At 43.8% G+C, this 15,541-nt stretch overlaps 1 protein-coding gene across 1 annotated transcript in view; it reads left to right on the top strand.

Moving 5' to 3' along the window:
• plxna2 (plexin A2) overlaps positions 1-15,541 on the top strand; it is a 141,875-nt gene that overhangs the window by 42,564 nt on the left and 83,770 nt on the right. Inside the window, exon 3 of the mRNA XM_053317321.1 lies at positions 1,650-1,784. Within this exon, the coding sequence (XP_053173296.1) occupies positions 1,650-1,784 (135 nt within the window). The remainder of the gene's footprint in view (positions 1-1,649; positions 1,785-15,541) is intronic.

Raw genomic sequence — 15,541 nt, 5'->3', positions numbered from 1 at the left:
GGTGTGTATGTTACATTATCTTTTCATACATACCCCTGCCTGGAGAGTAGAGTTTTTGTTCTGGAGACGATCTAAGACAGTGGTGTGTGTGTGTGTGTGAGTGTGTTTCGGGCCAAATTCAGAGGCCCCTGGACTGCGGTGAGAGACTTTGTGATAGCGATCTGATTCAGATGAACTGCAGCCGCGCAAGGGGGAAGGTCGGGTTATCTGGTGATCCCTAGTGGCAGCCTGCTAGGACACATATCACAGCATGACAGACTGCTCCTATGGGTGCACACACATAAACGCGCGCACACACACACACATGCAACCTCCACGCTGACACAGTAGTGAAAAGAACAGCGCTAGCCTGGCCATGCGCCGACATGCTTTATGGATGAGCATATTTGCTGAGGTCTCCCTCCACACTGCAGTGTCAGTAACCAGATGAAGACTGGCACGGCCCCCACATCCTGCCTTTCTCCTCCTACATATGGTTTTCACATATGTCCTCTTTTCGATGTTTGGATTAGCCTGCCAAGGTCAGACGTAGGTCAGCTGTGGAAAGCTCAACCACTTTGAGCTCTGCTCCTTAACTGTGCCGCCTGCTGTCGTGTACTCCACTGACCCTCAAGCTTTGAAGGCAAAGCTCAAGGGGCTCTGTCTGAACTTACATCACGTTTCTCTGACTTGACCATGCAGCAGTTTGACGCACATTCATACACACACACACCCACACACACATATACACAAAGGCCTGTGTGCTTGTGCGTGTGTGTATGAACATTTGCTCACATATCCTCCCACCCTCCCAGCAGATCTTCTTTTGATAGACATATGACCTTGACTTTCCCCTCTGTGATGTTTTATAGAGAGTCTGGCTCCTCTTTGGTGCTGTCACCATCTGAATAGATAGATGAATGTTTGGGTGGAGGGAGACAGCCGGCGATAGACAGATGATAGAGCCATCAGCTTTCATGGGTGGAGGAGGGCCTAGTGACATGTGACATCACGAGACATCTCTCACGCCCAGCAACAGAAAACCCATGATGCCCCTCAAGATTTACTGTCTTGGATATATATATTTGGCTAACAGCACGGGATGAATAAAGAGAAAACATCGCTGGCATGAGCCCATGTGGGTCACGGAGGGTCACGTACCTCATATAAGTCAATAGAATACTTTTTCCACTGTTTTTGCAGTTAGGTGGTCTTGGCCTCATGTTCAAAGCTTAACTGTGGGAATACATCATTCATCAGGAGAAAAAGGGAAGAAAAACACAGCTCAGGTTTCACAAAGGTCTAATTATATCAGCAAATAATTCTTAACAGTTGTTGTAACCCTATCTTGCATCACAGAGGGGGGACAGTTACCTCATTCCATAGAATAAAACAGTGAGTGCTTTTTTTTAAAACAAATGCAATAAAATATTTGAGGTCAGCCTGTCACCTTTTTGTCATGTTCAATTTTGTATCTCTGCAATTCAGCCCCCATGGACAACTTACCTGAATCTCCAAGTAGTAAATGCTAATGATGGAGTGTGTATCAAAAATTGTTTGACCTGCGTGTGTCACCCCTGTCAATCATTCTCAGTCTGTTTTCCCATTCCCTGCTGTCATACTGATATAAATAGCAATCAATGACCTGTTTGTGTTCCTGTTTTCTTCAGATACGTGTTGATGGGCCTCCTCATGGTGGTGTCCAGTATGAGACGATATCGGTCATCAAGGACGGCAGCCCTATTCTCAGAGATATGGCCTTCTCCCTTGACCGCAACTACCTCTATGTCATGTCTGAGAGACAGGTAAGTGTTGGAAAAGACACGTGTGTTCAAAACTGTGGACTCATACAGAATAGTGGAAGGCTTGAGAGTGTATGTGTGTGTGTGTGTGTGTGTGTGTGTGTGTGTGTGTTCATGTGTCTTAATAGCATGAAAAGTGTCAGAAAGTGTGTGTGCTCCGGCAGGGCCCAAGATGGCCCACCTCTCAACATCACCAGCACCACCACCCTCTGTTATAGCTATAAATAACCTGGGTGGCACAGCGGGGGACGTTATGACAGTGTTTGATAATGAAGGAGAACAATGAGGGCAGGGAGAAAGAAAGAAATGGAGAGACAAGGAAAAGACAAGGCACGAATGAGAGAGAAAAAAGATGAAGGGCACTTGCCGGCTGGCTGGCTGAGGCAGAGGATGAGAGGAAGAGTGATGAGGGAAAGAGGGACAGCTGGAGGAGTGTATGACTTAGACAGAGTAAAGAGAGACATTGAGAAACACAGAGTGCAAGGTCATCCTTTCACACTTCTAATGAAGTGACACAGCAATCGCAGGGCGGGTGGAAAGCAGCCGATAGCCATCAATGCAACTGACATACTAAGTAGGCAGAAGAGACGAGGGCAGACAAAGGTGGAAGGGGACACAAGGACAGGATAAGGGTGAGGAGATGAGAGGAGAGGAAAACATGGTAGAACAGGAGGAGGAGGAGGAAAAGAGAAGAGGAGCAGCTGCAGGAGAGCGTGGCAGTGAGGAAACCCTAGAGACAGACGACGCGCGAGGCTGTCAGTGTGAGGTGATAGATTGCCGTCCTCTCTCCTTATCTCTGCTTTTAGCACACTCAACAACTGGCTGGCCAGAGCTTACAGGTTAGGAACCGCGGTGGGCGGACGTGGTGTGAAGGAGTTATTTAGACAATAGGCTCCATTGCTGAGAGAGGAGAGGAGAGGAGAGGAGAGGAGAGGAGAGGAGACATGCAATTATGCTGTGTATGATTTGATTTTACACCAAAGAAAGAGCAAAGACTTGAAAAGTTTTAAAATACATGATGAAAAGTAGCTCCATTTTAGTCAGATGTTTGCCTGCTGGGAGAGTAAATATATAACAGTGCCAATTGCAGTCACATCACCGGTAAGAGTTTAACACAGTAATGCATACAACAGAAATTATATTTGAACAGATTCTTTCAGATCTCCTTATTACTTCACATTTCTAAAGTATATACACCAAAATAATGTTATTGTATTGTCTAGTATTTCATTTAGTTTTTATGGATAGATAAGTGTTTAAACCTGTGTAACCTGACAGTGAGATGACGAGTCTCTAGAAAGGCATGACATCAATTCTACGAGTTAAGAAGAGTTTGTACTGAGTCTAAAGTCTGTTTCCCATATTTGCTAAATCCTTTATTCCCACTTATTGCGCAGATGAAACACGTTTTTGATCTTGAGCTCATAACTGCTAGTCATCTGAATGAGAAGTGAAGTTGGCGAATATTATTAGCATTCAGCGTGTAGTCTCTTCTGTCTTGCTCTCCAGGGGTCTGGGAGGATTGAAGCAGACACACGCGTGCACATACTGAAACGCTCTCGACTACTTTAGGGATGTTGCCCTGCATGTTCAAGGATACCACTCAACACCTGACAGAGGAACTGGATTGGGATTCAGAGTAGCCACACGCTCATTCAGCCTTTTTTTTCTCATAAATTTGTCAAATTCAACTGAAGCTATGGTTTTTGATATCTGCGTTTAGACAGTTTGACAACATTCGATTGTTTCTTACCAGCTATAAATAAACACAGAGCTCTTCAAATGTAGATGGAACCGCACACCGTAACCCATATCATATATCATTTCTGAAGTAACCTGTTTGTGCTCAGAAAGATGAATTTAGGATGATAATAATTTTGTTGGGTACCAGCAGGAGCATTTCCCACCGTGAAATACAAGCAGCCACCTTCAAAACAGCCCTTCGGCACTAACATCCAGCAGAAAACATCAATTTGACCTTTATCTCATCGTTAGCCTAAATGTCACCTAGAGCTACACTTGAAGTCAGACACACAGGACATCACGAGATCTATCTTGTCTGAGCTCCACTTGTTCCCATGTGTCTCGCTCAGTGAAGCCAAGTGTATGTTGATGGGAGACGGCAAGAACAAAGGAGGGATGATATCAAACAGAAAGCAGGGCAGATTTGGCTCCAGTTGCATTTCCTACTCTGAATAACAAAGAGGCCCTCTGTGCTTGGCACAGTGGGAAATGGAGAATACAGAGAGAGAGCAAGAGGGAGACAGAAATTGGGAAAGAGAGAAATATTTGCTCTGCGAGGCCATGCTCCATGCAGAATCTAGTCTCCCACTCCCCCCCCCCCCCCCCCCCCCCCCCCCAGTTCTCACACCTGTCTGTGTGTGTTGTGGCGAGGCTGAGAATCGTGGGATGTGCGAGGACCTCGTAAACACAAACACAGGGACGCACACATACACAAAGCACATGTTCCCTCAGTTTTCCCATTTGCATAGGTGGCGACGAAAATGCACTGGCTCTCGCAATCACATGTAAACTCGCACAAAAAAAACTATAATTACAGACACGTGCAAGCACCAGTCTCCCATTCAGTATTCAAATGGAATCTCCATAAGGCTTTCAGAGGCTTTTCATCTAGCCTTTTTCTCTCACCCGCATGTATATAGATTACAGCTACTGCATATGTATATATCTTCTCAAGTCTGACTCTTTCACATTTGTTGCCTTTCCTCAGTTATCTTTTAGCGTGTGAAAGAACTTACTGCTCTCTCTCGTTCTCATCCATTTCTTTCTCACATACCCACACACCAAGACACCATCATTCACTCACCCCCCAAAACATATTTAATAGCTCCCTGTTTCATATTTGATCCATGGTGCTGCCGTATTAAACTGTGTTTTGTTTTGTAGATGTAATGACAATAGCATCCACCATATTAATGATGTGTTGAGATTGGCCCAATACGAGGCAGCGCAGTGGAACTGATGAAAAGACCTGGCTCACTGACTTTCTCTTCTCCACGAGCAGTATGTGTGTGTGTGTGTCTGTGCGCCTTCCCCTTCCTGTAGGATGTTGTATCATTACTGACAGTCCTGAAATACATAACAGCAGGTTTTCATCTCAAGATTTATCTTCAGACATCTGTGTATATCCACTCTGGTGCTTCTTTTGAAAAAAACCTCAAAAAATATGCTTGTTGCATCATCTGTGGATTTTTTCTTTTTCAGGACTCACACTTTGAGCTTTGTGTCTACAAACTGTCCTCATGCATCATGTGATTACACACTTCTATTGTATGGATTTTTGCCAGATCACATGTTTGAGTCATACTGTGTGAGTATGTGTGTGTGACTGCTTCTATATTTAGACCAATAATCCAGCGATTTTGGTATTTGGCTGGGTAGAAATGCTGGAGGCAAGCGCAGTGATGGAGAGAAAAAGGTCATAGCTGTTTCGGGAGATTCAGCTGAGCCGCCTTCTAGACATGTCCTCGACTTTTTTTTTTTTTCCTGTCCTCTTTTTCTGTCTTTTCTTTCGTCTGCGTCATATGAAATGCCCCCTGAAATGTCTTACATTCTGGAAACACCTCACTGCGTTTAATATGGCATAAAAAGATGTAGATTTCAAACTGAATACCGCATCTTCGACTGCTTTAACAAAGCACGCACTACAGAACATCTGCTTTAGTTTTCAAGCCGTAAAGCACAGGAGGCTTTAACCTTTATCTATAAGCTATACTTTGCATACAGCCTGATACAGTAATACCCCAGTGCCATAACAATTCCAGAGCACAGGCTCTAATCAAACAGGTAGAGAGAGTATTCATGTGTGAATGGCAGCTGGAGCAAAGCTAACCCACTGGTGCTCTTGCCAGCTCATGCAAATTTAGTATGTTGGATCTGCATGAGTGTTTGGCCTGGCTTCGTCCCCACCAACTGGAGCCTGTCTCTCTCTTTCTCTCTCCCTCTCTCTCTCTCTCTCTCTGTCTCTCTGCCTCTCATTCATTACCCAACCCTTCTTGTTTTCCCTTTCTCATGTTTTTTTTTCTAGATGATTGTGCCTGAGCATGCAAAAGAACTCAACCTGGTTCTTCTAACATAGCGACAAGTCCTTTGTACGTTTATGTGTTCTGTACTGCATTTGGGAAGTTCAGGCCAATAGAGCAACATTGAAGCATTCCTGAATCCTGACACTGTGGCCCACACAAGGCCTTAAGCGGCATTGGTTCTCTTTGTTGTTGGTTTATCAACACAATGCAGCACACTGGGATAAATGGCAGCAACTACTCCAGTATCGAATGGGGTCTTCTGGGGCCTGGATTATCAACATTTTTATGAGGCCTTTTCATTCCCTTTGTGGTGTATTGTGCTGTTATGGCCGCTGGCACCCAGCAGTAGGGCGAGCACTCATCACACACGGTTGAGAATCAGTGACTGCATTATGTCGGTTGCTTTGGTCAGCAGCCAGTATGCAGAGCCCAGGCTATAATGTATTATTCATGGAAACAATCAAGATTTAACATTTGAAAGGGTTTTGAAGTGATACCTGTGGCGTGTCCTTAGTTCTGCCTGAAAAGGATTTTTTAAAACACTGAAATAAAGGAGAAAAAAAACCTCTTATGGCTGTGGCACACAAGAGTACATAATAGACCCTAACAGACTTAATAGTGTCCCTACTGAAATAGTGGCCCACTAATTGCCAGCTCTTTATAACGATAAGTGTGAAATTCTTGCTAGCATGACCAACTGAGGGATACTGAGCTGGCTTGTAAAACAGACTTGTCTTTCATGGACAGACACACAGTCCTCCCCCTATAGAGGCGTTCAGCCATGTGCTGCTGTCACTCTTCAGTACACTCTTGGCTCTTTAGCAAACATTAAACCCCCTCAACCTCCAATCCTCGAACGCCATCCTTCCTCCCTTACCCAGCCCCATGTATGGAACGGCAACATTACAGCTCACAGATTATCAGAAAAGAAAAGAAGACCTCTTTTTTTTCAAGCCTGGCAATTTCTTCCAGGTGCTCAGCTGTGAAATTTGAAATCCATGCATGGATTCTTTCTTCTTTTTTGAACCTATTTTTTTTTTGTCTGGGGTCTCTTCTCAACCTGTTCTCCCTCTGAGCACCCCCCATGCTCCTCCTCTCTGAGTTTCTCTGGTTCTCCCTCCCTCTCCTTATCCCCCTGAACCTTTGTTTGGCTGGTGTGGTTAGATTGGGAGGAAATGGGTTCAGTGGTTATCAAGACAGGAGGAAATAGGATTCATTCACACCTCGACCAGGCTTAGATTAGCTGACATGCTACTGGCTCATCATTATGCAGGACTTTGGTGTGTATGACACGCTGATTTCATGTGTTAATGGGCATGGAACACATGATGGCTTATAGCCAGGCTTTCCGCTGTGCACTGTAGATGTTGCAGCTCATGTGCAGACTAAGAAATGTGACTAGAAGCAGTGTTGGTGAAGAGGCTTTTGTTTCCCGGGTTTAGTGTTTACACTCTCCACAACAAGCAGATTGGACTGGCTCATGTCCAGGCCACTCATTCAAAGACTTAAGTATGTGTGCATGTTCTGTTTATCCTGATGTTGTTGTTTTTCCCCTAAAAGCCCAACTCTTATTTTAACCATCTATTTCAGAGCTTGTTGTTTACTTCTTTATCGCATTGAAGAGGAACAATAATCTGGTGGGAAGTGAAAAAGTCTCACAAAGGTTAGGGTCAAAAGAATAGACCAACAAAGGCAAAATGGCACAGGGACAAAAGATTAGTGCTTTGTGTCTATTTCTTCTCTGAACCCCTCCTTCCTATCCAGGGAGGAGAAGCTCGGGCGTTATCCAGCAACTACCACTGCCTCAACAAGCATTGCCTTACCGCCCCTCGGCCCTGATCTGGCCCTGGGGCAGTTAGCTTGCAGCTGCCAGAGAGTGAACAAGTCCAGGGGTTTGACCACTGACCCTTGTCTGTGTGTTCCTCACCAATCTGTCCATCAATGCCACTTCGACAAAGAGTTCCAATAACTTGACTACCCACCATTACAGCACAGAGGACAATCAAGAGGCTGCTTTCAAGATGAAAGAGCAATCAGCCGAATGCACTGAATGCAGTTAGAGACTCTGAAAAGTCCTACAATCTTCTCAAGTCTTTTCCCACAGTCACATTTTTTTCACTGAACTGAAGTTCAACCAGAATGCTTAATATGCCCCGTATTACCTCTCACTGCAAAAATACTTTTCTGCATCTCCGTCAGAAATATCTTTCTCTCACACATTCCTGAATGTTCCTTTATTCCCCTCTTTTATACATGGTTGGGTTTTAAGCCACATGAGTGTGAGTTAAGTCATAGATATTGTACCTAATTTAGGTACCGGTAACCTTCAACTGAGGTCAAATGAGGTTTGTTCCATATGGTCCATCTGACAACACAGGAGATGTCATATATATGGCAACTATAACGTCTACTCCGGTGCTTATTTAAGAGAACTGACCTGAACAAAAGATTCTGTGTCATGCATGAGAAAGCTGTCATGGTGCCTTGTGCCAACATATGGATCACACATCTGCATCCCATTCCACTCTCTGCCCATAGCTTTCTAGCTTCTGTCTGTTTTTTTTGACAAACATCAACAACAGACAAACATCTCTGGGACAGCCTGCTATCAGTCCAACAGCAGATACTGGCCTTGATAGATTGGCCGTCATGTTTTATCTGGGATGTAGTGAAACAGCGGGGTCAGTTTGGCAGCCGTAGGGGTGAAGGCCAGCAAATCAATCGCATGGTCACGTCCTTACCCAGGTGCTCAGCATTAGAAAAAAAAAAAGGGGGGGGGGGGGGGTTGAGGGGGTTGAGCCACAGCTTAGAAACTTGCGCTCTCTCTGTTGCTTCCTTGACAGCTTCACTTGATATTGACACCGGGACAAATTAGGATAAATTCCCCTGTCAATACTCACATCCAATGTTATTGATGATGCCATTTAGCTTTTCATTCTGAAGAAACCACTTTCATTGCATATTTGTGTGTCCTGTCAGTACTTTGAAGTAATTACACTGGTCTGACTACACGTTGCTATAGGTTGGTGGTAGCTGCCGTTACGTTTTCCTTTTGAATAGTTAAAGCATATTAATTGTTTGCATTTTGATAGTTCAACCTTTTATATGCATGTTTGTTCACAGCTTCTCATGTCTTGAGTCAGTCTGGTTTCACTGTTAGCCTGCTGTTTTATTTTCAATTTCTCTTTTAATTGTAACCATTAAAGGGCCATGTTCTCCATCTGCCATCTCATAATCTCAATGCCTGCCAATTAGTGGTTTGTTTTTCTGTCGTGTTATTTTGTAATATATGACATTGCAGCTATTGCATGGGGAGATGTAAGGTTTGAACTACTAGTTGAAAGGAAATGCACTAAACAATTATAGTTTCTGTTGTTGATGGTTAAAATGCCATATTTCCTAACTCAAACAGATGTGTTTGAATGTTTATTTGCTTGTACAGTACCAGTCAAAAGTTTGGACACACCTTCCCATTCAAATGAATGGGAAGGTGTGTCCAAACTTTTGGCTTTTTTGGCATGTGCACTTTTTGTATATATCTCTCAGCATCGTGAGGTCAGGGGTTATGGGAAGTTCAAGGGTTGACTGGCTCTGTTCATCATACCAAAGGGGTCACTTGCAGGGTCAGTTCGAAACGCCCCCTCATTGAATCATGTTTTTTATTGCATCCATCTGCTTGACCACCGACAGTCAGCTATTTCTCTCTCCTGATGACCGATATGAGTGTCCTTCCCCCTTTCAGCTGTGTTCTAGCCATGTTTTACATGTCTGAATGTCGAGCTCTGTTTTCTCCCTCTTCGTTAGCCCACCTAACAAAGGCACCTCATTTGCATGAGTCCCTGAGCAGGCATTGTTAATTGACTTAAGCCAGGATTAGTGTTAATCAGGTTTTGTGCCCTAGAACCATTGACCAATTCTAACCTCATTATTTGATAGCAGCACACGTCCTGTCAGCCCTCATCAAGCTGTTAATTAATAGAAGCCTGCGCACCCAGGTCCCAGCCTGTACCCCCTCTTACCTCCCATTTCCCCACCTAGTCATTCCCTCCTCCTCCCCCTCTCCCACCTTCACACCAGAGTCCCCTGCTGCATCAGTCGAGGTCAATAGATAGTAAGCACTGTGCAAGTTGTGAATTCAGTTACTGTGTTAGCAGACTATGCAGCTGTCAGTAAACATGCGCTGTGTAGTTTGATGTCTGCTTCAGGTGAAATTGTGTCCAAATAGACTCAATAGTGTCAAGTCCAGTGTGAATGGATTTTCAAGACTCTCATGAGAGACCCTACATAGTTCATTGTTTCTTTCCTCACACCTGACTGTTGCCCATGATTTATTTATTTTTCTCTGACATGCAGTCTGCAATTTTGGCACACTGTTGAAACATGAGGATCACTTGGAAAATACTGCACATAATAAATGCATGTTTGAGTGCCATTGGATGGGGGGAATCAGGCCGTGTTTCATAATGGGAATTGATTATTTGTGGTCGATCCATATAGGTTTTTCATTGCCGAATTCAGAATAACATCCCTTTCTCCTTTATAACGATGTGTAGATTTATGTGTGTGTATGTGTGTCTATTTGTGCATGCACACTTTGTCACATTGCGAATGTGAGCCAAAGGAACAGTCCAGGAGCCATCCAGCCAAAATAATCAGCTCTATAATTAAGAGCTGTGAGTATGTCAACTGCCTTCATATGACCCCCCTTCTCTCTTTCTGTCTCTTTCACTCTCACTGTCTGTCTGCCTCTATAATGGCACAGCATTTGTCTGTTTCCTCCCTACGCCTATGCAGAATGCTCATGCCATTTATTGTGAAACTAATGGCAGTGCTTCACTCCTCCTAATTGTAGGCTTTAATTGCAATAATTATTTACAAGCCTAATTAGAGCCTAGAGAGTGTCAGGGAGAAACAGAAGTGCCGGTTGAAGGAATCACGACAGGGTTTGTCAGGAGCCAGGCGAAGAGTAAAGTGAATAGAGTGGCAATGTTTGGTCTATAATTGGGGAAGACCATTGTGAATTAGGAGGGTCAGAATGAAAAGTAGACTATCATTGTGGGTACTGGATCAGATTCCATAGAAATTAAGCCAAGAAACTTGAATCCTTTGAACAAATTGGTTTAATTTCTCAAATCAAAAGAATTGCATTTATGAACATAAAGGGAGAAAAAAGAAACATACAGGCTTTTGAATCTGAAAGAAAACACGATTACAAGATTAAAATAGATACAAGATACAAGATTAAAACTTGACACAGCAAGCCAAACTAGTATCACATGTCCATTTTAAATAAATAAAGATCAATAAATTCATAAGTTAAACTGACATGGGCATAAGATATGGACTAAAGTGTAAAGTAAACTCTTACCAGAATGTGGCCCTACATACAGTATAAGAAGATGAGAGAGTGGGTTAGAAGGAGTGCAGCTTTTTAAATAAGGAGTGATCAGGTGAACTTAGTAAATGAGGGATGACAAAGGGTGAAAACAAGAGCCAGTCAGTGATGAGGAAAGGAAGTAAGGTAAAGGAAGTGAGGCAGGTAAAGGAAAGGAAGTGGACAAAATAAAATAAAATAAGAGTCCTTACTACAGCTATGCCTGTGAATCTCCCTGACTCTCCTCTATCTTTCGCTGTCTCTTTTTGCATTCGTCAGATGACTTTCTCCTCAGTGCTGTGATGTGGTTGTAATCACCAAGTGAAGTGCAGTGTAGTAGGTTTTGAAGCTGAGTCCACACATGAATGGAGAGCAGCAGGCTCTGTCCCCAGCAGCGCGGTATAGGTGTTTTTTTTAGAGGTCTCAGGCTGACTCTGGAGACTGATCTTTCCTGTTTTAGAGAGGCTGACAGCTCACTTCACTACATCACCAGCTGCCTTCTGAAGGTTGAATAAGTGTATGTGTGCACACACATGGGCATCTTACGTGCATTTGTCACTGAGTACATTTGTTTCTGTGTGTGTTCTAACCGGGGCCTTGGTTCATTTGCTGCAGTTTGGCAGACCCTCAGGAGGTCTTTTGTGTGTGTGTGTGTGTGTGTGTGTGTGTGTGTGTGTGTGAGTTTTACTCTGTGATGCGGTCATGCTGCCAGGCTTGCAATATGGTCTTTGTCTGTCCTTCAGAAGGCCAGTCTTAGTAAACAGGCTACAGCAGGAGAGCTGCTGGTTTTGATGGGTTACCCATGGCAGCTCAAAGCTTGCTCCTTCCCAATGGAAGATAAATCTCCCTCTCTCTCCCTCTCTCTCTCTCTCTCTCTCTCTCTCTCTCTCTCTCTCTCTCTCTCTCTCTCTCTCTCTCTCTCTCTCTCTCTCTCTCTCTCTCTCTCTCTCTCTCTCTCTCTCTCTCTCTCTCTCTCTCTCCATATGCTGAGGATGTGCATATTACCGAATTTTTGCCCACTTCTTTCCCCCCTTTCTCTCTTCTCTTCTTCTCCTTTCTTCTCTCCTGTCAGTGTAGCGTCCGATGGGAGGACTCAATCCCACAATGCCATTCTTCTCTCCCCTGCGGCTCACTTTGACAAAGCTGTCAGCCTGAGCCCTGGTGATGGATGTAGTACTGTACATTGTATGTGTGTATGTGTGTGTGTGTGTGTGTGGTGGTGGGGGGGGGGGGGTGTTACTGCAAATGTGTTTTACAATGTTTAAGTCAGATACACTCCGTGTGTGTGGGAGGTGTGGCTGAACAAAAACTCGGCAGAGAGTTAGCAGCCAGACATTTTTCCGTTTTCTGTTTAAGAGCGGCTGAGATTGACATGAAAATGAGAATAGCTGAGAATAGCTGGTCGACCTTAAAGGTGAGTCCAATTTAAGTGAGCCTGGTCAGGTTAGGCTAACCCATTGTCGTAAACTTCAGGACTAACCCTAACTTTTCCACCAGCTGGAGAAACAATAGACTTTTCTTGGTCTTGAGAAGCTGCAGCATTTATTAAATGACACACAGTAGCCTGTACTGTACATTTACTGCCAGATTGGCTGCTTGATGAACCACACACTCACTACACACACTGCCCAGTTCCTTTACAGAGTTACACCACACTTATAACAGCACCTTTCACGTAGAAGTCCTTTGAAAAATGAGGAGAGGAACAATGACTCAAGACAATGTCATGGTAACTAGAGGGTTACCGTGCTTGCATAATGTGCCAGTCAAAATCATTGGTAGTCCATTGATATTAATGATCATGTGAAATTTTGGCAGTGGTGCTCATAATTTTGCAGCAGAAATTTTGGGCAGAAAATGTATCCTTATACTCCCCAAATCCCATGTGCCTCTTTTAGTTAATTCTGAGTGAATAGTGACTTTAATTAGAGTTTATATGTGCTGGAGTTTGGGTTTTTGGAAAAGAGTAAATGATAGCGTTCACATAAGAGGACTCCACATGACAAATATTAGAGCAAATGTTTGCTTTCATTCTTTAGGAAGGTTGGGAAACTGTCCTTAGATGTGCTAGAACACACACACTGACAGACAAACATTTATCTATGCTCGTACATATGCAGGCACACATTCGGCGCAAGGAGAAAGATGAATGTGCAGGGATGGATAACATATCTCTAATGCAATATTTGAGGAAAAATATTAGAAAGAGCACAGGCGGCCAGTGATTTAAACAGTGTGTCTGCCGACAGCCTGTTGAAATATTGCCCTTCTTGCCGACTTGTAAATCGGATATTTGGAGCCAGAAGGATCACATGGCAGTAATAGATAGGGCCACAGAGTGATGGATGGGGCTGTGTGGGAGATTTGGGATGGAAAACCTGCACAACAGATTTGTGGTGGACAAATACTGTCACCTACAACCTGAATGAAGGTAGCATCCAAAGCTTAGTACAGATCATAAGTGGGACCAAAAACACTAAATACCTCAGAGGCAAAACACTTTATTTCACACTTTCCAAAAGCAACTGGGGAGCAGTTAATTTGGCTGCACAGAGGCAGCTGTCTGAGAGTCATTGGATGAGAGGGAGAAAGAAACAGAGGGAGGAGAGAGAGGAGAGACGAAAAGAGTGAGACACAAAGGCAGTTTGGGCTCATTATGTTGATTTTCCCTCCTCTGCCAAACAAAGACACCCAGGCACTTTTAGACACATCACCGTAGATCAGTCGCTGCTTTCTTTCTCCTTCACCCCACAGAGTTTCTTCACAGGCAAATCTAATAATTCTCTCCTCACTGCTGGAAAGTGTTTGCCTATAGCTTCTGCCTTTATATATTCTCATGGAATCAAATTGGATTAAATCACATGCACTGTTATAGGGTCTGGGGAGGGCTTTCACCCTCAGTAAGGACTCTCATAAGCATTTCACTGTTCAAGTCCAGGTGAGGAGTATTTTATGCATGACACACATGCATAGAAAACATGGGCACACGTATGCAGTCATGCAAACATGACCTTATACATGAACACATAAACAAATGGGCACACACACACACAAACAAACACATGTGTACACATACACACCCAGTTTGGGATTAGATGAAGTGTCCTTCACCACCTGAGCCTAGTTATCAATGCCCCTCCTCCCTATCTGTCTCTTTCTCTCATGTACATAGACTAACATTCATCTGGGCACACACATACACACATACACACACGCCTACACACACACACACACACACACACACACACACACACACACACACACACACACACAAACACATGCTTACTCTTATGCACAAGCAGCAGCCCTGAAAGCAGTGGGGTGTAACCAAACCCTTCATTTGTATGTACATCATGTACACTGGGAGAGACGCTGAGACAAAGAGAACAAACATGCTCACACGCATTCACACACACACAATGTTACACACATAGCTCACAAAAAAACCCTCACACACTCGAACGTGCACTGTGGAGTCCCTCTGTGGATCAGAATTCATTTCTGTCTGCCTTCCCCTCCAAATCAATACCCCCGTTGGCCGACAGACAGCCGTAAGTGTGCCAGGGAGGCTCCCTAGCCTTCACACCCTCCCCAAACACACACACACACACACTCATGCCTGTTGATGTGTGATGGCCTCTGCTGCTTCCTTATTAACTCCTCACATGCTGACTGAAGCATACACCTCATTACTGGCTGCATTGACAGTCTGGTATCCAGCTGAGAGACACACAGACACATTGGACTAAGACAGACAGGCAAGGGATGCATTGAAAGACAAAGAGGTACAGTGAAGCAACAGCACAAATGTCACATAAAGAAGCGCTCCTGTCAGGTGGATGAAAAATAGATCAAGACAGGTAGATTGACATTATAAAAAAGTAATTTGAATGCACTCTTAAATAAAAATAATACATGATTGCGACAGGTGTGCAGACAGACATTGACTGTCATTGAGACGGGGACAGAAGAGACAGCAGGCAGTAAGCTAAGTAACAAGTTGTTATAGTCTGGAAGGATTATAACTAACTAGCTTATGTAAAATCCATTATCTATATATATATATACATTTATTTCCCCCTATTGCAGGTTAAGCACACTTGAACTCCATTCATTCACTACTTAAACCTTTTAACCAGAAGTGATTGAAGATTTTTCATCCCACTGCTAATGTTAATGAGCCATTGTAGGCTTTTAAATGGCTGCTTTTCTGACACCCTATACAATTAGCATTAGTGCCGGCTTTGTTGTGGTGTCTGATGATAGCTGAGTGGAGGTAGGTTGCCATGAATTCCACATTACAGAAAAAATTAATACAGAAATTAGACCTTCATTAGACC

Source organism: Scomber japonicus, chromosome 4 (assembly GCF_027409825.1).
Source record: "Scomber japonicus isolate fScoJap1 chromosome 4, fScoJap1.pri, whole genome shotgun sequence".
Taxonomy (NCBI): Eukaryota; Metazoa; Chordata; class Actinopteri; order Scombriformes; family Scombridae; genus Scomber; species Scomber japonicus.
Note: the sequence above shows the minus strand (reverse complement) of the source record. Positions and strands in the feature narration are given on the sequence as shown.